This window comes from Hippoglossus hippoglossus, chromosome 4 (genome assembly GCF_009819705.1).
Source record: "Hippoglossus hippoglossus isolate fHipHip1 chromosome 4, fHipHip1.pri, whole genome shotgun sequence".
Lineage (NCBI taxonomy): Eukaryota > Metazoa > Chordata > Actinopteri > Pleuronectiformes > Pleuronectidae > Hippoglossus > Hippoglossus hippoglossus.
Window position 1 is genome coordinate 1760072 of NC_047154.1, and position 23171 is coordinate 1783242.

At 40.5% G+C, this 23171-nt stretch overlaps 1 protein-coding gene across 7 annotated transcripts in view; it reads left to right on the top strand.

Annotated features, from left to right (window-relative positions):
• Positions 1–23171, top strand: part of mcf2l2 (MCF.2 cell line derived transforming sequence-like 2) — a 132937-nt gene that overhangs the window by 89939 nt on the left and 19827 nt on the right. For 5 of the 7 annotated variants that reach the window (XR_004613701.1, XM_034583874.1, XM_034583878.1 and 2 more), the window contains exons 22-29: positions 2087–2167; positions 2653–2793; positions 6691–6783; positions 7461–7539; positions 13149–13185; positions 13394–13494; positions 19035–19130; positions 22134–22232. Coding sequence is in view for 6 of the 7 variants with exons in the window: in XM_034583874.1 (XP_034439765.1) it covers positions 2087–2167; positions 2653–2793; positions 6691–6783; positions 7461–7539; positions 13149–13185; positions 13394–13494; positions 19035–19130; positions 22134–22232 (727 nt within the window). In the remaining variant the exon portion in view is untranslated. The remainder of the gene's footprint in view (positions 1–2086; positions 2168–2652; positions 2794–6690; positions 6784–7460; positions 7540–13148; positions 13186–13393; positions 13495–19034; positions 19131–22133; positions 22233–23171) is intronic. The other 2 variants (XM_034583877.1, XM_034583879.1) reach the window with 2 other exon arrangements.

A 23171-nucleotide genomic window follows, 5' to 3' on the forward strand; every position in this document is an offset into this window, starting at 1 on the left:
ATCACATAATTAAATGTCCCCCTCTGCCCATCCACTACAGCCACACAAGCAGTCATATAGATAAAAAGAGAGAGGGGGGGGGGGGGGGGGGGGGCTAAAGGCTTGCTTGGAGAATACGTCATTTACCCCCGACACCATGGCATCTAAAGTTACACTTGTCACTTTTTCTGTTTTTCATATTATTCAAGTAATAAACAAATATCGGTATCGGTATCGGCCAAGAATTTCCATATCGGTGCATCCCTAGTGAAAACCAATCAGACTGTAAACACCTGGCAAGAAAACAGAGGAGGGAGAGAGAGAGAGAGAGAGAGAGAGAGAGAGAGAGAGAGAGAGAGAGAGAGAGAGAGAGAGAAAAGCAGTTGGGGATAAATACTTATAAGAGCCCTGCCTGGCACATAACGTATTGGGCAATTTCAAATTCCATCAGGCTTCCATCAGTGTTTTCAAACAAATCAAAGAATATCAGTGGACTTTCTTCGTGAAAATAAAGTTAAAACCTGTATCTAACGGAAATATTGCAGCAGGTGACAAGGCCCGGATTTCATGATCTGGTTCTGGTCACATTAAATATTCAGAAAACTAAACGCACTGCCTTAATTTTTTTGATTTAGTTTTTCAGTTTTTTTGTATCACTACTCAGTGACCACAGGTGGGTACATGTTGTGTCACAGTGACAAAGCAGTTTTTAAAGCAAATGTAAACACAGTTTTGGTGCGTCACACATTAAAAACAAACCCAGCAGTGTTGTTTCTGACAACATATGAAAAGAATCTAGGGAGCAGTTGAAAACCCTGACCAAGTCTGTCCACACAGCTTAAACTCCAGATCATTTATTAATCAATAATGTTCAGAGGGTCAGGGAGTCGAAACCATACTTGGTGAAAGAATCGATGGAGGGTGAAGGGAAGTTGTTGTGATTCTTTGGATGTGTTTGTTTCATGTCTTAGAGAAGAAACATTTCTGGTATTTCACATCACTCCCTGGTGATTCCAGCCCATGTTTTCAAGCTGTCAGAAACCTCCGTTGAAAAGTGACTGTTCTATGACATGACCATGTTACAGTTAAACTTAGTTGAGGTTTAGGCTTTGTACTATGGAGCTGGCAGAGTAAAGTCCATTTAATGTCTTTTGATGTGAACCCCAGCGTTCACACATACAGCTCCTCTGTGTAATTTCTAGAAAATTGTAGGGTTTCCGTGCATGTGTGAACACAGCTTTCGTCTCTCACACAGCACACAGCTTCTGTCTGGGTAACAGAGTGCTGGATAGAGTAGACACAGAGAGATGAACCTCCGGCTCACGGGGCTGTATGGAGAATCTCTCCTATGGAAAGTTAGCTGTGGTTTGTCCAAAAAGTCACTATAAATATGTTGCTTTCCCGAAATCAAAGAAATGGTTTAACAACTATGATAATAGAAACTGTTTGCACCAGTTCCTTTTGAAAAGGCACTGGCCAATAGAAAGTCCCAAAACTCGACCAATGGAGTAACTTCAGTCACGCTGCACCTGGACAACCAATGACCTTGATCACAAACTATCAAGGACATTCAGAGATGTAGGGCTTGTACAAGCAAAAAAAAGTGTTGACTGAAGTCAGTGTACTTTTTATCCGTCCATCCACCTCGACCTCCTCTCTGCACAGACTTTAAAGAACAATTTCTTCCTTCCCTGGCATTTACAATGCTTTTGCAGCTCATGACCAGAGGAATAGTGGAATAATCAACTTAAGGTAAAGATAACTGAATTCATGACAATGACATTTGAATAGCTATGGTACAGATTGTGTAAGTGCATAGAAATGCAGAGACTGCTGGAATATACAGTAAATGGATAATATGGAATTCTACAAGTGGAAGTGTTTTAATGTCATACAAAAATATCTGTAAGATATTTTGCTTTTGTTTTCCTTCATGATTTTTTATTGATTTCTTCTTAACCGTTGATCTGTGACACTGTGAAAGGGCCAAAGTGGGATCATGCACATGGAATGGCTGCCTGTCACCTCTTCAACACCCATCTCTATTTAGATCTCCTATTAATGAGAGCTGCTCTAAAAGTCTGACTGTGTTTGTTTGTGTTCACAGGGAAACCTGAGTGAGCTGGGGAAGCTGCTGATGCAGGGATCTTTTAGTGTGTGGACTGACCACAAGAGAGGCCACAGCAAGGTACAACCTCACTCTCCAATAGATCGTATCACTGTCCCTTCATCATCAGTGATGCTGGGTATAAACTTTATAATGCTGTGCTTTTTAACATCGGTTAGTCGAAAGGCTATAAAATAGTTCCGCTACTACAAATCATGTGTACTTTACATTTTGAATCCCACTATCTTTAGTTGCATGCTGCACATTTTTAGAATTATGTGCACAAATAACTAGTTTGAGCTCTAAAAGTATTAATTTGTAAGACTCAACAATTGCAAGAGCATAGTGTTTGATTGGTTACACTGTGATATGGAGGTCAAAAAGTCTTAGACCACCCAGGAGAGGGTTTTCGCAGAGTATAGTTTTAGAGGAGAATCACAGTTGCTGACGACACCAACATTATTTCACAGATGATATATTACCAGGTTACCACACTTTAAGCCTTGTAGTTGGACTGTGGAGTGATAGCTTGAGTGATAGCTGATGACTGACTGGCCTGATTTCAGGTGAAGGACCTGGCCAGGTTTAAGCCCATGCAGAGGCACCTTTTCCTGTATGACAAGATGCTGCTGTTTTGTAAGAAGCGAGAGGAGACCACCGAGGGACATGAGAAGACCCCATCCTACAGCTTCAAACACTCACTCAAGGTCAGATACTAATCAGCCATCACACATCACCACCTGAAAAAAAGGGTTCTTTTTTCCCAGTTGCCCCTTTTGTTGAGTTTGTGTGATTTCTTTGTGTCCGACGAAGTGATAAAGAGCCCAATGTTATCTGGATTTTTATTTCAGCTAAATACTGAACATCTAACTGTTCATTTAAAGGTGTATGCAGCCCGACATGTTTTCAGTTGAACTTAACTGTTAATCAAAGGCTCCCTCTGGGCTTGTTAACCTGTAGAAGTGCTATGGAGCTGTATTGTTAATTGAGGACACACATGCACCAATGCACATGTGTGACATGATACACATTCCGGTCAGTGGGGTCACAGTCTTCCAGGGACCTACAGCTGGTGGTAACACACCGTGATGTGCAGCAATGGACATTTGTGGCCAGTGCAACCCACAGTAAACACAATACAGACTCACTATCACTGTATAAATGTGTTATGATGCATGTGTACGTTGCCTATATACGTGTTCAGTACAATCTGTGTGTGTTTAACTGGTACAAGCTTTGCTGTCTGATATTTGGTGTTGGACAGTTAGATTATTGGCCATATAAGAAAGTATACAATACTCTAAATACATCAATAATCAATCAAGACTGTGTCAGACAGTCAACCATATCAGAGTTTTGAGGCAGTGCCAGGCAAAGCCGAGGGTGTGACTGGGCTTCCACCTAAACAAAGTTTCAAAAATCACCTGAATTAAAACTCACCATCATCCTTCTCTTATGTGATTTTAATATAACAGGTTTAATCTAGTTTGCTGCTGCACACCAGAGGATAATCGGGCTGATTTTAGACCCGATTTGCCCCTTCCGACAATCGCTCTATTGTGCAGCAGCCTTAAACTGAAGGAATCTTAAACATGTAACACACAACAGTCTTAGGCTGACACAATTTTGGAGAATTATTAAAGTCAAATTATTATTTGTAAAGCAAAAAGTGTTGTGTAATATATAAACATGAATAGAAGAACATGAATAAAACAAAATAAAATAAAATTGAAAAAAATAAAGGATAGAAATTAAATAAGAACAACTTAAAGACACTCAAAATCCTAAGAAAACATGTGGGTCATATATACAGTAAGTCAATGGAAGGGAGACAAAGCTCAAATGCACCATCACCTTCGCCCTACAGCCTCGAGCAAGGGGCAGCCAGGAGCTGCTGGTCAGAGGACATGAGGGATCTGGGAGTGGAAATGGGGCAGAGATGCTTAGACAAGTATCAGGGCAGAAGGTCATTAACACTTTAAGGATGAATTAAAGAACCTTACAAATATTCAATCTTATAATCAAATTACCAGATTCTCAAACTTGACCTGTTTATTTTTTTGCAATAGGCTAATTTTAGTTATTTGAACAACACGCTGCTGCACTAGTAAGTACGTGTGATCTGTACTGTGATCATAATTTAACTTTCAGAGCTGGGAAAGTCTGAAAGAAATAGCTTCAAGTATTAATCACAAACAGGCTTGTTGAGACTGAGCCCAACAACATCAGAGGAAATGAACTGGACAGTGTCTCTCCAAGGACATGATGCACTACTTACACTACTTATTTTTATGAGGAAGGTGAAAATTAAATTTAGCTGGCAAAACTCTCTTCCTTTTGTTCAACAGGGAAGAAAAATAGGGCGATGCTTAGGCAGGATGTCTTAAATCCAGATTAGAGCACGATGCTGCTTTTAGCAGGCTTAGAAATAAAGTGATACATGACATTTAAAAAGAAATAACATTCTGTTGCATCTGAATTATCAAACAATGAAAAGGTTTTTCAAAGAGGACTTGGAAATGACATGGATAAATAATAAATCTGAGGAATATTTAACTTAATCTGAAAGGAAACTAATCTTAGGGACAGTGTGATGACAGAGGTCTTCAATATTAATTCTGTAAAAACTCCTTCATACAGCACTTGAATAAAATGTTCAGTGGAACCGAGTAATACAACAATACCTCTGTTATTTCTTAAAGATGTGTCGGACTCCATAGTTGGAAGGATCATCAAATCTTTGAAAAACGCCAGAGCTGAGTGAAACATAGTTGATTCGCAGCTTTCTTTTATAAAACGATTAAATCAAGACCAGGTCAAAACAAAATATTGTCTGGTCTATGTGCAAAATGGAAAACTGGTGTGCAACTGAAATGTGCATATCCATTCATATTTGCATTTTGCCTGGGGACAGCTGGTTTTAGCACTTTATCTGTGTGCTTCTCTCCTACTCACACGCGCAGTATTTTAATACTCATTTACACCTGTGTTTTCAGGCAACAGAACACAAACTAAGGAAAAAAGTGACTGAAACACGGAGCATTACTTGTTTAACATGTTAACCAGCAGTCACTTCTAAGACATTTCCAAGCTGCTGCTCTGTGCAGTTAAAATCAGATAAATTTACATGTAAAGTTCTCACTCAGAAAGAAAGATTTTTCTTAATGCATCTGTCACACAGTGCACATCCAAAATAAATTCACAATGGAAGCTTGGGAGATTTGCAACAGTTCAAATGGAGTTTGGAACTTGAGTTTGGCTGCAGTTTTAGTGCTGAGCATAAGACTGGAGCAGATATATACACTGCAGGAGCTGATTAGTGGCTGGGACACAGTGAACTGAACACACACTGAACTGGCAGCAGGAGGGAAGAGATCACCACACACACACACACACACACACACACACACACACACACACACACACACACACACACACACACACACACACACACACACACACACACAGACTGAGAGAGACACTAACAAGAAACACAAGGCAGGGAGGGGGGGGCAGAAATACTATACGAATGGAAGAAGCACAGCCGAGTAGATAACATGAAACCAGAGCAGCTGCATCTTATTGCATGTGAACAAATGTTTTGTTTTACCAGCAGTGGTTTGCTGACGTCTCTCCATACAAACCCTTGGCATTATAATGAGTCAGGTTCTAATCGAAGAAGGACTCGACAGAAAGCAAGTCATGAACAGCTCAGAACAGCTCAGGATGAAATACTTATATATCTGCCTGTGCACATACTGAGCTTCACTCCCAGTAAAGAATGTACAGTGATGATGACATGTAGAGATGAACCTGCTGAATGACTGAATGTCCACTAAGACTACAAGGTGATCTATTGGAATACTTTATCTATTGTTCTTCTCAATAATGTGACAAAAAGTCATACATGATCTAGCTTGATTAACAAGTGGGCAAAGTGGGCAACTGCCCAGGAGCACCACAAGCCCCAACTTCATGTGACCTTATCTCGTATAAAAGTATTTTGCTGCGTGTGTGTGTGTGCGTGTGTGTGTCTGTATAGCAAAGAAGGAACATGTCAGCCAGTGTAATATTTATGTGCTTATAATTGTTTCTGGACAACAATGAAGCTCCATAGAAATATAGATATACAGTAGATATACAGTAGATATCCAGCTTTGGCTACACACACAATATCAAACTCAATTCATTATTGGATTTGGTCTGTTCATTAGAATGTGTAAAGCCTTATCCCTTAATTGTTTTAAATTACAAAGCAAAAAAATTACTGCAAACTGACAGACTGCAACTCCAGGGCTAAGGAACACAATAGTCCTCCTTGGATCCTGGCTTCATGGTAAAATAATCAATCATTTTAATCTTCTGTGTGTACTTGACTTTATTTTGGAAACTTTCAGGGTATGATACAGATACACTGTTCAGAGAGCATGAAGTGTGTGTTTAGTTGTGGTGTCGACTTGTCAGGTTCCCTTGAGTTTTGGGCTGATTTGGGCTGGTGTTCATCTTAAACTCACAGCAATTGCTGATGTCAAGGATTTTACATCTCAACTTCAGCCTCAGTGGCTTCTGCATCTCACAGCGTCTCTGTCCTTCTGTCCGTCCAGATGAGCGCTGTGGGCATCACAGAGAACGTCAAAGGAGACAGCAAGAAGTTTGAGGTGTGGTACAACGGCAGAGAGGAGGTTTACATCATCCAGGTATGATATATATATGTATATATACACCTATTATATTTTGCCAATACTTTTCAAACCTTACTTTCAAGAAAAAAATATTTTTTCAACTTTTGTACCTGAAGTTTCACATGCATTATTTTTTTTGTTTCCATTGCTGTCATGGCAACTGTGCTGTCTGTAAAGCACAGTCACAGATCTGACTCCAGCATGAGAACTTTGATGTTTGCTTCCATCTGGTCTTATTTTTACATGTCAAAGTTACTTAATACTACATATTATACCAGCAAACCACCAAAGTGATAACATTAATTCAACACTGAGTGATACACTAATGATAAATTAAGATGGATAATTGAGTGAAACTGTTTTTTTTTTCCAAGTGTAATAACATTTTGATAGCTAAGAAGCACTTAATTGTTTCATTAATGTTTAATTCTGTTCATACATGATTGTTGGGAGGCTTCAAGTGTTGTTTTCCATGATCATCCTCTTGGGGACAGTGTTGCACCTCATACATTTCCCCACTAAAAAGTTTCTCTCTCAAAATAACACAGGGGTGCTTTTGTTATGCAAGGTACTTGATTTGTGTGTGTGTGTGTGTGTGTGTGTGTGTGTGTGTGTGTGTGTGTGTGTGTGTGTGTGTGTGTGTGTGTGTGTGTGTGTGTGTGTGTGTGTGTGGTATGTATATTATTCCCCAGGCTCCTTCCATGGATGTTAAAAATATGTGGGTGTCAGAGATTCGCAAAGTTCTTACAGGCCAGCTGGAGGCATGCAGAGGTATGCACACACACACACACACACACACACACACACACACACACACACACACACACACACACACACACACACACACACACACACACACACACACACACACACACACACACACAAAGCATAGACACATGCACTCAAGCTATTTCCCAACACTGTCTGTGAACTGCAGACAGAATAGAAAACGGTCTATTTAGCATTTTTGTTGTCACAGAGGCTCAAATTCATCAATCTTCATTTGAGAAGATTCAGAGCCCTTTTATTATTGAAGAAAATAAATATCTCAGATTTTATTTCTTTTTTTAACTTTGATTTAGGAATGGATCCCTGACACGATTCAACCCTCACTTTATTAGTTTGAGAGAACATTCAAGTCACTTCAGAATTCCAAGTTTAGGGTTTGGAGTAATCAATTTTGTGGACATTTCTTTCTGTTTCAAATTAGTTGCATGAAAATGTAATTTCTAGCAGACAGTGCTTGAAATGACCTGTGTAGTAGTCTATTGGTTTTGGGACACAGAGGATTATGTTGCTTACAAATAAACTACTAATTGAAAACAGTACATTACTAAAACCTTCAATTCATATTCTGCTAGAAAGTTAAAAGCAACTGCAAATTTTCTTTTCAATGAATGTCTCCTAATGGTTCAGGTTGAAGTGGTTCTGTGCTGTATACATAGCTTAAATGATTTTACTCAGTATCTTCAGTATTGCATCAACTTAAACTCACAAGGAACAGATTAACTAAATATTGGTCAAGATTAAAGCAGCAAAGGTGAGGATGTCCTGATGATATCCAGAGTGTGAGTCACGCTTCATGAAAAGCATCACCATGACAAACTTAAGAACACTCCTCCAGAGCCACACAGGACATTGTAAATGTATTGCACATATTTTGTTATGTTACATATATCTTTTTCCAAGGCTCCGGACCAAAAATGTATCAATACATGAAAAATCAGTGGAGTGCTCCTTTTTTGTTTTAGTCATTTATTAAGGAATAATTCATTCCACATTTTGCACTTCCCAGATGTGAAGATCATAATCCGCTGTTCTCTGGTTGATTTCAATTCAAACGTATGTCTGGGTTTTCTTCTGCTAGTCTCGACAAAACAAACAATGACAAGATGAGTCTCTGGGAAATAGTGACAGTATTTTCTGACATTTTGTAGATGAAAATAACAAAATAACAAATCAATGGTGAAGATAAGTATAATAATAGTGAAAACACAAATGCAGTATTATAGAAATATAGTGTGTATCTACTTTCAGACAAACCAACTCACTCCTGGGTCTGTGTGTCCACTGGCTTCTGTTTTTGCACCTCTCTCTGCCTTTCGTCCACAGTTCCACTCTGTGGTCCTGACTGACACGAAAACCCCCCTCTGTGCGCCACACACTCACCCCGACTGACAGCCCATCTGTGTGTGTGTGTGTGTGTGTGTGTGTGTGTGTGTGTGTGTGTGTGTGTGTGTGTGTGTGTGTGTGTGTGTGTGTGTGTGTGTTTGAAGGTGTGAACAGACTGATAACACAGCAGTCCTGTCATGAAGCCTGGAGAGCAGAGACTGTGGAAGCTCTGATGGTCCACTGTGTGTGTGTGTGTGTGTGTGTGTGTGTGTGTGTGTGTGTGTGTGTGTGTGTGTGTGTGTGTGTGTGTGTGTGTGTGTGTGTGTGTGTGTGTGTGTGTGTGCGTGTGTGTGTGTGTGTGTGTGTGTGTGTGTACAACTGTGACTCCATGTAAGGAATGTAGAGAGAGAATACAATTGGTCTGGGAAAAGAGAGGGAGTGGAACCTGATGGGAAGAAAGGAGAAGAGAGTGGTGAAATGATGGCATAGGGACAAAGAGACTGACAGAGAAAGAGAGAGGTTTCCAGGGTGGAGATGGAGGCTGAGAGGCAGTGCAGCTGGGAATGAAGAGGTGAACACGAGGAGGGAAGGGTGAGGGTGAGAACAAAGCAGGATGGAGAAAAGGACTAAAAAGGAGAGCAGCAGTTGTTTTAGCTGTGTGTGCTAAAAAAGAATGAGAGAAGCAGGGTGATGATGAGACAGAGAAAAGAGTTGAGGCGTATGTTAATGTATGGTTTCCTCTTTTGGTATTAAGACAAAATCATTTTAATCTAAGGTCTAGTCTTCATAGTAGGTTTTTTAATTTCTGTGTCAAAGAGTGAACACACTCATCTCCATGACAACCAAGCAAACTGTAGTGAAGACCATGAGATGTTGAAATAGTGAAGGTTTATAATTGATCTAAGGTTGAGAATTGGCGACTATATCTATCAGTGGAAATACTGTTGTACTCACCAAAGATGAGCTGAGATATGTGGTGACGTCACTCCAAAGAAATGTGACAGGAATCTGATGATCAGCGGCTGAACTGTAACAACGGCCGCAGACTAAAACTGTGTAGCACAATGATGGCGGGTACAGCAGGTATGGATGTTTAGGTTGGTGATGATATGACTGACTGCTTGAGATTCTTGGTTGATGAATAAGTTTTGATATTGATCAGTTTGTGAGTAGGAGTGGAGCCTGGACCCATTTACAGGGAGAAACCAGATGCAGTACAACACCAACACATTCTGTAAAATAAACAGCCCATGATAAGTCCCTCATCATAAGTCGTTCTGTGGTGTAGCTGTGATTTGCATGCTACTCCATAGCAAACTAATGTCTGTGGTAATAATGACATCCAGATAACAGCCTGTCTCATACGGATATTTCCATTCACTTTTCATAATGCTGAAGTAGATCCACATTTCTCAGAGGCAGACATCTCAGAATCTGAACAGACACACACACATGTTTGTACTACTATCTTAGTGAGGACACTCATTGACGTAATGCATTCCCTTCCCCCTTACCCCTAACCCTAACTCTAAAACCAAGTCCTTACCCTCAAACAGCCCACTGAAAAAATGAGGACCAGTAAAAATGTCCTCACTTTCCAAAAATGCCCTCACTCTGTATGCTTAAAATGGTCCTGACAAAGATGCAAGTACAGGAACATACACACACTGTGGTTAGATATCTCTCTGTGTTTCGGAGAGTTGTAAACATACCAAACATTACGTATTCTGTTGTGAACAATTGATGATGGATGCCACAAACATGAAGTGTCAGGACTTACCTCTTCTGAGCCAGTTCTCATGTGCCATCATGAATAAATGTAATGTTTACATTGACATTGAAGCAACATGTCATACTATACAGGGCCTGTACTTGGTAACCTTGTGTTATGAAGAAATACTGTAGGTAATACTGATGAATAAATCCGGAAGTTACAATCTTCAACACCATCAGGGTCACATTTTCCTTCCTCTATTAACATGAGCCACCGGTGGCTCGTCATGATAGAGACGACAGGCGGAACAGACAGAAGGCTGAGCGGAAACAAGATGGTGACACACGCTAGGAAGATGAACCCTTACTCAACAGAATTGTTTTGTTTCATCCTATTTACTTTAACTCTTCCAGTTTAGACTTTGTTCATCCAACGTATAGTTTTTAGTTATGTTAACTGTTTATATTTTACTAACAATGATTCAGCATTTATACCTGCTCATTTGCTAATGCTGTGCCCACTGGGAATTTTCATTTTATAAAAGGAGTCTTATTTATAACCTTCACAGTTTCCACTATATTGTTAGGCTTCTCATTGTTATTATGCAAAAATATAAGTTATAGTTTTAACAGCGGTCGACTCCCTGTTTTGTAATATTTCAGTTTCTGGTTCGTTAATACAGGTGAGCCACCCAGCACAGATAGAGCTGTGAGCCCTATTTGCTGTAGTGAACGTGGGTAACGCATCACTGCACAGACCTCAGTGTGACCAGCCTTTATAAATAAAACATTGCTAGCCCCATGATGAAACAATATATCCCTTCTGCTGAATACAATATTTGGAGCATATTGAATGGCTCCACGCTGACTCTGCATTTCTGCAGCAGCTTCATTGGTCGCTAGGAGCAGGAGTTGTCAAGCCAGATCATTCACACAGCTTGGTATTTCACTTATGTGAGCTATGCATTCGGGCAAGGCGATGCCTCACTGTCTGCATTTATGTTACTAGATTCTTCTCCAGAGATTTCCTGTCACACAGCACAATCCTTTGGCAGGCCACATTTGTTAACGTTGCATTTATGAAGCCTCTTGTTTAGATATGGGTTGGTTTCTGGAGCTGTATCCCCGGTGGGTTCGCTGCGCTGGTGTTTTGTACTTTCTTTATAGAGCCACAAAGTGATTTCTATCAGGCCAATAAAAGCAGCTTCTAGGGTTGACACTGCAGTTTGGGAGATTTTAAGCACTGGAAATAACTTGCCATCCTCTCACACACTGCCAACATACTATCTTGTATCCTTCATGTTGTGCACAGTACAGATTCAAAAGGACTAGACACTAATGAAATAACTCAGACACTTACAAAGCTCAAACACAACCTCTAGTTTAGTTTAGTTGTAGGTCCCCATTTTATTTGTCTTATACACAAACGTGCATGCACATTCAGCCAGTTCACTGTTCCAAGATGCACAACAATGCAAACAAAGGCAGGAAAGAAGAAGTCTACTAAGTAATAGCATTGGATGTTCAAAATGTAGGTTTTAAACAATTGAGAAAAGCAGCTTTGTGCATTTTGTATGAGGAAGGAAATGCTGTCATTATGTTTGTTTTTTAGGAAGGACTTAATGGTCTCATAATTCTGAGCGCCACTCACGTGGAAGGATTTATATATAGTGGACAATATGCCCTCTTTAACGGACAGGGTGTGTCAGTGTTAATCTGTATGTTGTCTATCTATCTATCTATCTATCTATCTATCTATCTATCTATCTACCTACCTACCTACCTACCTACCTACCTACCTACCTACCTACCTATCTATCTATCTATCTATCTATCTATCTATCTACCTACCTACCTACCTACCTACCTACCTACCTATCTATCTATCTATCTATCTATCTATCTATCTATCTATCTACCTACCTACCTACCTACCTACCTACCTACCTACCTACCTATCTATCTATCTATCTATCTACCTACCTACCTACCTACCTACCTACCTACCTACCTATCTATCTATCTATCTATCTATCTATCTATCTATCTACCTACCTACCTACCTACCTACCTACCTACCTACCTACCTACCTACCTATCTATCTATCTATCTATCTATCTATCTATCTATCTACCTACCTACCTACCTACCTACCTACCTACCTACCTACCTACCTATCTATCTATCTATCTATCTATCTATCTATCTACCTACCTACCTACCTTCCTACCTACCTACCTACCTACCTATCTATCTATCTATCTATCTATCTATCTATCTATCTATCTATCTATCTATCTATCTATCTATCTATCTATCTCGTTGACAACTGGGACAGCAGAGACATCACATCTCATCTTAACTTGTAACCATCTGATCTTCCCTTAACTTGAAGCAATTCATCTTCATAGCTTGAACTTCAACCAAACCTAATCACTGGCAGATCGTATGAATAATTTCTGTGACGGTCATGTGGATCACTGTGGAAGTTGCTAAAGAAACATTGTTGTCATTTGATGAACAGTAAAATGTAATGTCTCCGTTGTGTTTACAGAGGCCAGCCAGCTCAACATCTATGGAGTCCCCATGAGGTAAGCAGCCAATTTCATTTCGCTTACAAACTACAAAATGACACGACGTCTCTCCTCAGCATGCACATTTAAAAAAGTGGCTAAATTAGAGGAAAAAATTGAAATCACTTACTAAAATGCAGATTTTTACAGATCTGAAACCTTGCACTCTGCTGTCAGATGGTGGGCAATTAAGTGGTTGACATTCTGCCTCATTTACCCACAACAGCAGGAGTGTGCGGAAGCTGGCGCTGAGACAGTCTGATTCATCAAGTCCAGAGTCAGGCTTCAGGAGGAGCAACCCCAGCCCCAACATGAGACAGAAGAGAGGTGAGAGCTCCCACACTCATTCTTTTGTCCTGCAAAAGCAAACATCTCATCCCTGATATAGATTTCAGAGCAATTAAAATGAACTATACATGAAGTGTGAAGTGGAGTGTGAAGTGTGGGTGGCTGTGGCCCAGGAGGTAGAGCAGTTCATCCACTTACCAGAAGGTTAGTGGACAGCCAGGTGAGTCAGCACACACACAAACATGCGCACACATGCACGCATGCAAACACACACACACACACACACACACACACACACACACACACACACTGGGGAAATAGAGTCACTTGGAGGTCAGACAGCAAGAGGTACCGGTCAGACATTACATCATCACTGATTTAGAGGGAGTGAGAAGGGGGCTGCATAGAAATTGAGTAAAAGAGCACAATTAACTGAAGAAGCAAACATACAATATGCTTCCTACCTGCTGTATGCATAGTAGAACAGAGGATATGGCTTATAATTGTATTTGGAAACATCTCTGCCACACAGAACAAAACAATTCTCATTACATCATACCAGCACCAGAGACAGCAAACTATTCTAGACTCATCATATATAGTTAGCTATGAGAGGAAAGTGAAAATATAAGGTACAAATATTCTCAGTGATTAACTCAGTTGTCAGTTTATCTGAAGGGTTTTGCCCAAGTAGTGGATTCCCTCACATTGTCAAATTAAATCCATTTTCTGAACTGTGAGCAGCATTTCCCCCCATGGACCAGCAGCAGGCTGTGAGAAGAATGCTGAGGTCTGAGGCAACTGAGAGCTGCTGTTTCCAGAGCAGTGGAAAATAGCAGCTTACTAGTGAATGTGCTGTGAAACTATGACTGAGTCAAGGCGACAGCAGTCGTCCTCCACACTTATCTCCAGGGACCCACCCTGTCTCCTACCATCTTTTTTTGTCTCTCATCATTCCTGCTGGGGAGTCTTTCCAGACAGAGCGTGTCATATGCTGTACAGATTGTAAAACCAATTGAGGCAAATTTATTATTTGTCATATTGAGCAATAGAAATAGAATTTGATGTGACTTTAGATGCCCTCAGTGAAATATGAGAGCTCTTTGTTAAACTCACTGAAGATAGAGTTGATAAGTCCACGACCACAGAGACACCAGGGGCTACTCCTCAGTCATGAGCAACAGTTTTAGGGGGTGGGGGTGTACAATATTTGCTTTGACTTAAAAGCTAAGGTTCAGAGAAGATATGCATGAAATGAGGACTAAAGAGATGAGGAACAAAATGGAAAAGGGAAAAGTCAAAGGTCAGATATGAACTGGCTTCCACAATCAGAATCACAATTCCAATCCATGTTGATGTGTTGTCAGAGGCTGTGTGTGAACTGCTCCTCTGATTTAGTCTGAATAATAAGTCTGAACCCAGCTGATGTGTCTTGTAAGAACTATCATACACCACTAGAGGTCCCTGTGGCTAAAGTTTCACCTCACACTGTCGCAGGCCCGGTTCAAGTTTGAATCACACAGTCCTGTTTCAGGGCAGTTCTCTACAGCTCAGCTCATCTTAAATTTGATTTCTAACAGTCAAGTCTTTCAGCATATTTGAATTCATCACTGTCCTAAGGTCTATCAAACACACTGTAACTGTAAAATAAGAGGTTCATTCATTGCAACCTTACGTTCATCAATGCAGCAGCACCTGCTGACAGGCTGCTAATTCACAGCTTATTGTTGTGTGCTGTCACATGTTTAACGTTCAAACAACATCAGCTTTAAAACATCAGAAGTTTAAGATGCAGTTTGTCTGTGGGGAAGTGACGTCTGTCCACAGGACCGTCTAACGTCTTGTTGGTGGAGACCTGCGTGTGACAACATATAAACAGCTGGATGTTTTTCTTTTCACACGACAAACATCAGCTAACATCAGCAGACTCTTTCAAGGTGCCGTGCTGCGGTGATAAAATCCTGATCTTACAATCACAACATCATCTGAAGAACTTAATCAGAACAGAAAGTTAGAAGCAAACGGAAATCGCTTATTTATTTATTTCTAGCCTTAAATACGTTATTTCCGCACAGCCGGATCTATTTGTCAAAATAGATGTGGATATGTTCCTGTTAGACTGACTGAAGTCGAAAAACACTCAAGGTTTGGATTGACCTTTAGTCTTTGACTTTATATGATGTTCAAATTAGCTGTAAGTGCCCTGGAACAAACCAAGTGCCTCTATTCTCCCTTTTTGTCTCCACTCCATCCCTGCTTTAGCTCGGAAATGGCTTTATACAGTGCACACACACACAAACACTTCTCTTCCAATCTCCACGGCGAGTAAAAAGCTAAGGGTTAGGTACAGTGGAAAGCGGCTGTTGTTTTTGGTCTCTCCCCTTTAAATGGGTGCGTGGCCACTGTTATGAAACCAGCGGTCGAAAGCCATACCTGTCTCCTCGCATCCATTCACACCTCCCACTCTTTTCTCCGTCTCTGTCATCCTCTTCTGTCTCTTTCACTTGTAATCTGTTCATCTCTCCTCCAGTCAACCTTCCTGACACTTTGTTCCCCCTCTAACTGCGCAGGCAGTCTTCTTTCTTCTTTTAAGTTTCTAAGAAAAAGTCCTGGAAAAATTGTATTTACAAAAAGATGATCACCAAGGCGACGTCAAACTGAGTCACGGTTGTGTTGTGATGTAGCCAGATTCATCTCCTTTTTCCTTCCTCCTGCTTTTTCTCCATCATGTGATAATGATGATGGCAGTAAAAAGAGCATTTAGACAGCTAAAACTACTTTGCATGGGCAGAGGACAAAAGCTGTCCACAAACCAAAACACACATCTCATAAAGACATAGTATAAAGACAAAATAAAAAATATGCAATGTATTAAAGCATTGCACTGTTGCTGCTGCGACTTGGTTCATTACGCTCCATAGAAATATATACTGTATACAGTGACCATATACCCTCAGTTGTAAACAGGTTATGCTCTCACCGCTCTACACATATGAATTGACTTTACTTGCTCCTGTCTCTGTAAGGAAAATTAAGTTGAACCTAGTAACATATCTGTCTATGGATGTGTGAGAGAGACAGAGTGTGTGATGGTGCCTTTGGCCAAGGACAAGGCAGATAAAAATAATCTGATAAAAGTTTATCATGCAAACTTGCTTGAATAGGCAGACAGACTCTGAATATTCTCCCTCAGAGAGGTCACTGTGCTCTTTAGCTCCGACATACACACACATAGAGGAAGCAGTCAGACACACTTTATGTTGTTGTGTTGTAGACTTAATTTTAAATGGGTTAAAGTGACATTTTTTCCCATCAGTGTACACTAAGAAACCCATCATGACAAAAGTGGAAAGTGTTTTTGGATTAGGCGGAGCAGCTCAAGGACAGTCAGACACTTGTCCTGAAGACACTCCAGTCTTGTCTTAGCTGTTTGCTGTGGGGGATTGTCGCGCTGAAAGGTGAACTGTCGCCCGGTCTCAGGTCGCCTCAGGTCGTCTCAGGTCGTCTCAGGTTGTCTCAGGTTGTCTTTGGTTGTCCTAAGTTGTCTCAGGTTGTCTCAGGTTGTCTCAGGTTGTCTCAGGTCGCATGCAGTCTGGAGCAGGTTTTCTCTGTATTGCCTGCATTCCCCTCCCCCCTCCTAACTTGAGAACATTTCACCCCCATAGCAAGCTTGACCTTAGCGATGGTATTATCTGGGTGATGGGTGAAAAGAAACAGCAGACACTACGTCTTGTTTACAGTGCTGTGGATATTTTTTTGACCAGATGTTTTAAAAACTCTGTCCACATGACCTTCGTTGTACAAAATATCTCCATCCAGAGGAGAACACAAAAACAACTACAAATGCTCAAACAAGCATGCCAGGCAGGTTGGTGGCAATAGTCTAATATATGAATGCTGTGGTCCAAGTAATATTGGGCGAGGCAGACACCTGTTCATTTGAGTAATGTGGTACAGTGATGCTAAATTTAGCTAAACTGGTGATTGGACCTAGCGGTGCTAACCAAACGTAGAGAATCCGGTGTATAGCTGCCATTGTTTTTGTTTTATCTGGCACATGCCAATCGTCTCCCAAACACTCCATTTTACATTTACACACGGATACACATGTTGGAGTTTCGGAAAATCTCCTCTTTGGAAGGTGTTGAAAATGAAACCGGCATAAAAATCTGTTTAGTGACTTAAAATTTCTGAGGCCACAGCAGATGGAAAGATGAAGCAGGTATAAACGAATCTCACTCAGATGTATAGTTCAAAATACTGGAAGGCTGAAAAAGTTGATCACTTTGGGTGAGGCTGTGGCTCAGGAGATAGAGCTCATCGCCCACTATTCTGAAGGTTGGGGGTTCGGTTCAAACTGGTCGTTTGTTGAAATGCCCTTGAGCAAGATACTGAACCCCAGCGTTCTTCTGATGGTTATTTTGTCAGCGGGGTGTGGTACAGGGTATGGGATTTGTGAGTGATAGAGTAGTGCTGTGTGAAAGTTTGTGTGAATGGGTCAATGTAACGCGTATATGTGTTGTATAAACACAGTCTGTACTGTTTACCACTTATATCAGATACATTCAAACATCAACAGGTTTAAATGGATGAGTGATTTGTGTTGTGTGTTCTGTGCCTCTGCCTTCTTCTACTGTTAGGCTGCTACCTCTACTTCTACTTCTCTTCTTATATGTTTATATATGTTCTTTTTTCACTGAAACCGAGGTTCTTTCTTGCTGACGTTTCTTAACAATCAGCCAATCTTGTGCTGCTCCATTTCAGTGAAACCTAGTAATAGCCCCTTTAATCAAGATCTTTTGAAAACGAACAGAAATATACTTTAACAGACTCTGCTTCCTTTTACTTTAACGTAAAGCCGAGAAACGAACCTCAATGCTTTTTAAATACTGACTGACATATGCTCGTAGTATAAAAAATACTTGATGTTGTGTTAAATTACTTTTTCTTTTCAGACATATCTAAATTGGGAAAGTATTCTAAAGACTATGATTTTATAGGGATGGACAATATAAACAGTTTGAACACTGACCACATTAGAAACATTGGAAAATTGCCAATGCACACAGTCAGAATCCATGCTTAGTGGCAGTACACATTTCAGTGTGGTATTTATTAAGATTTTAATAACTTTTGTAAAATAGATTTCTTCTTGCCAGCTCATGTTTTTTTCCTCTAGTGGGGAATTTTAAGCCAAAGTGAATAAAAAAGGTCAACAGATATAGTGACTTAATTGATATTGTGATATAAAACAATATTGACTGGTAAGAAAGAAACATTATTGTGATGAGATGATTTTTCTTAACACCATGCCCTTTTTATTTATCACTCATCCGCTGAGCAGTGTGACATATTTTCTTAAATTAAATATTGTGTTGAAACAATGACAAACCAACAACAAACCAAACACGGGTATTTAAACGTTTATCTATCAAAAAAGGTTTTTGAAGTTGTTAGGGAGGCTCAGTTATCACGTTGCCATCAACAGAGAACGTTTTCAAACCACGCTCTCTGCCGTCTGTTATTCATCTTATTAACCTGCTCTACTAACAACAGCTCCCTCTCGCTTTCCCACTCAGTCGATGCTTCCGCCAGCCAATCAGGCAACTCGGTTGCTAACGCTAGGAAACGCTTCACATTGCAGGGACTTTCCAACAGGAGGTCTCTCCAATCAGGTAACAGTATGACATCAGCATGTCGGCTTCTCGCTAGCGTCTTTGTAAACACCGACATCGTCCTTGTCTGTTTGTCATAAGCATTAATGACAATCATCATCATCATCATCATCATCATCATCTTGATCAGCAGCTGCAGCTTCTCTCCTGGCTCAGTCCTTTCGTGTTCAGTCTCCACACTCCTGTCTCACAACTGATGTTGTCCTTTGCTTTCCTTTTTCCCCCTCAGATGTTATATAGATTTCGGTGTCAGTGTGTATCTCGTGTCGAAGGGTAGATCTCCTCACGTGTCCTAGCGCCCGCGGTGTCTCAGCATAATAAAGGCCACATCTCCCTGTGCTCCCCCTTCTCAGCTTTTATCTGTTCACGTCAGTATCGTCTGCATCTGCCGGCACAACAGCACGGAAACTAGTAAAGAGAGGAATGGGGTCCAGCTGAAGTGACAAGGTTTGAAGACAGGGAGACAGCAGGTGATAAACAGACAGACAGGCGAGGCTAAATTCTTTGGGGCAGTGCTGCACTAAATGCCACCCTTTAATATTCAAGCCCCATCGACATTTGGAGGCATATTAATATTTTTGGAGGAGGATGAACCTTTCAGGTTCTGTTTTCCATGTCCTGTCTTCAAGCCACACATGTCTCTAATGAGACTGATAAGTGAGGCTGGGAGGCAGTTGACTATTCAAGCAAAGAAAAACTAGAAAACACCATGATCCAACATTCTGAACCAAGACAGTGGAACTTGAGGATTTAAATTTGTGTTATCCTTCTTACTACAAATAATGAGTAAAAGAATAAATAAAATAGATTTCTGGCAAGTGAGAATTTATCTTTCCAGACTTTAATTTGCCTGAGACTGAACTACAGTGTTTTGGACCAATCTATGGGCGTTTCTCAAATGTGACGACAGCAAGAAGTTGGCGTAGATGTTCAATATCAGTTATATCAGACCTGGAAAGAACAGCAAGGAACAACAGTGAAGGCTTTTCTCCATGAAAGAGATGTTGTCACTCTTCTCCTGATTGGTTTCAGCAACTGTGATAAACAGATGGTTCATCCAATCACCTGCCAAGTACTTTTTGAAAGTGCCTGTCCTTTCCATTCTCCAACAAAGCGCTCCCAGATGGTTCTGTGAAACAAACAATGTCAGGTTCCACCAGGGCTTCTGGAACCTCGTTCTTTCATTCACAGCACCTATAGAAACTCAATAGTTTGCCCAGTAGTGAACGGTGAATTGAGATTTCATACACTTACTTGTCATTATCATTTGGCTTTATCAAGTCTTGTTAGCATATGACCAAGGCCCCACAATCAATGGGAGCAAATCCCTGCAGCCAGGTTCCAAGGTCGGGTGGAAAACTAAGAGAGTGGAGGCTGTTATAGCAGCAGATTTAATGCTCATGTTTTTTTTAATGCTGGAATGATTTCTCTTTTGTTTTTATAGAATTAAAATGTTACTAAAATCTATTGGTGTTTTCATGCTTTGGCAGTCAATAAGCAGAAGATACAGAACTGTATAATGTTCTGGCCCAAAGTTTCAGTATGACCTCATTCTTTGCAAAAAATGACTTACATTTGGTCTGCATACAATATAACAAAACAATACAATAATAATATACAACAGCCACACACACAGCTATACAAGAAGTACACACAGCCCTGAGCACTACTCAGAGTGATGAATGTGCGGCTCTGCAGTATGAGATGGAAATCAATGGTGAATCGATGGCAGGTGTCCTCCTGTTGAATAGACCCACCATTAACAGGAGTGCTCCCTGCAGCCTCCTGTGCTTCACTGCTTCGTACGTCTGCTCAATAAGTCCAGCGTGTTATATCACTGGAGAATGGAGTGAAACCACGGGCCACTCTGTCTGCGGCGTCCTGTGACTTGCAAGCGCTCTGACATTCACACCGCATCTTGGCCGGTTTATCACAGTTTATCACTGCGTTGGAGCTCAGCAGTGGGAAAAGATCTGGATTTCAACCTGCAGTTAACCTGAGTGACATCACGGCATGTGGAAAAAAAACCAAGTGAGAGCAGTTCCTCTGTCATGTTGCAGTAAAATGAGATGCCTGTGCTGAAAGGAGGCATTTATTCAAGATGCGGTGGCTGTGACAGAATTCTTATCTTTCATTGAACTGCACACTTAAAGAAAAACCTACGAACAAGGCTCATTTTTCTTGAATCGTCACTGAAGAGTCATCTGCTTGATCCTGTCCAGTTTTAATCAACTGACGCTTGTTTAATTGAAACTAAAACTGTACTGCGATCCACAAGCGGAATAGACAACGTCGCAGAATGACTTGTTGAAGCGTCTAGTTCAAACACATGCTCCGACACACACGTTGTGGCAATGGTTTTTTGTTAAATCCGAAAATTTCAGGCCCAACAACATCCTTTCTTCCATATCACGTTGTAGCATCTGGTCCCGCTGAGGTTTTGAAGTATCCCTTCATGCTGCATCTTTATGTCACATCTGTCTCAACCCTCTGCTCTCCATAACATAAGACCTCCTGTTGCCATGTGACCACATTTTCACACTCATGACGAAGACCTTCAGATGTAGTTGGTGGACATCATGTTAAGATTCACTTTTGTCAGTTTTGTTCCTGTGGTTTTGTTTTGATTTACATTGTATTGTATTATATTTCATTATTTCGTGCATTAGTGGCTTCCTCTTTCCATTTGCGTGAACTGCTGAACATTTTTTGCTCAACTTTTGATCATTTTCATCAGATAGATTATCATTCAAAGTAATGAATGTGATACTTACACCGCTTATAATTAGTAGTATCATTTTGTTTTATGTCAATAAACTGGGTGTGTAACTTCTTTCCCTTCTTATCTGTCACCTTGTTTTTTCCCTTTATTTCTATGTAACATTCTGTCCATCCTCCTCTGCTTCATTTTCTTCTCTCTTTACTTCATTTGGCTCATTCCCTCTCTCCCTGCTTGGCTCTCTCCCTGACTCCTCCTGCGTCCTGACCCCTCTCCGGCTGTAGAGCCTGCTGCTAAGGAGGCGGAGGTCCCCCGCCGCTTCTCTCTCACCTCCTCTCTTGCCTCCTCCACTTCCTCCTCCTTCGCCACGCGACGCACAAAAGGTACCTGAATTAGCTGTCCAAAGCCTTCCTGCCTCCACATATTGCTCTTTCACTCTTTTACAGGAAGTGTAATTATTACACTGCATCACGTGATAGGCTTATTCAGAGGTTCACTGCTGAATGAAAAGGTGGATTAATTAAGATCTTCAGTTCGATTATCATAAAGCAAAGTCCAACACAATCAAACTTACCCTATGATGTTGCCATACCATGATTGCATGCTGTGGTTCTGTGATTTTTTTCTGATTTAAATATATTTAGCATATTTTATTTAAATGCATGCTTGATTGGGCAACATTGAAAGGTCACACAGAATTCACAGCGATTGGTTAAATTTGATTTAATTGTTGTCATGGCGATATGGTGACATCTTGGAGTGAAGGCAAGGCAATTATAAATCACATTTCATACACAGAGGTAGATTCAATGTGCTTTACAGGAACATTAAAAGAACACAAATTTAAATTAAACTATTTAAAATGTAAAAGCACAGTTTTAAAAAAAAGGTGCCAGTGGCTGTTATGTACATAGAGTTAAATTATAAAGTGAAAGCATTTGTATACTAGACTACGTCAGATAGCAACACAAAAAGAGCCACAGACTTTCAGCCAAAGCCCACATCAGATCTCTTGCTCATGTCTACTTTTTAGCTAAAGTGATGGACATTGTTTAATCGGGTGATTAGCTGTAACATGTTAATCAGCTTTACTGCAAACATCAGCATGGGCCAGTTTAGATGCAAAATCATGTGTTCTTTATTCTTTAGCCCCCATGGTAATAATGTTCACATTATGTTGTATGTCAGAAACATACACTGAATCACGCAGTCAGACGTTAACATTTCTGATAAACAACATAGACCCTGTTATCGCTATAAAATATAATATGGATTATGATTTCTGACTGCAAAATATGTCATTATGATTTCAGTTCATATTT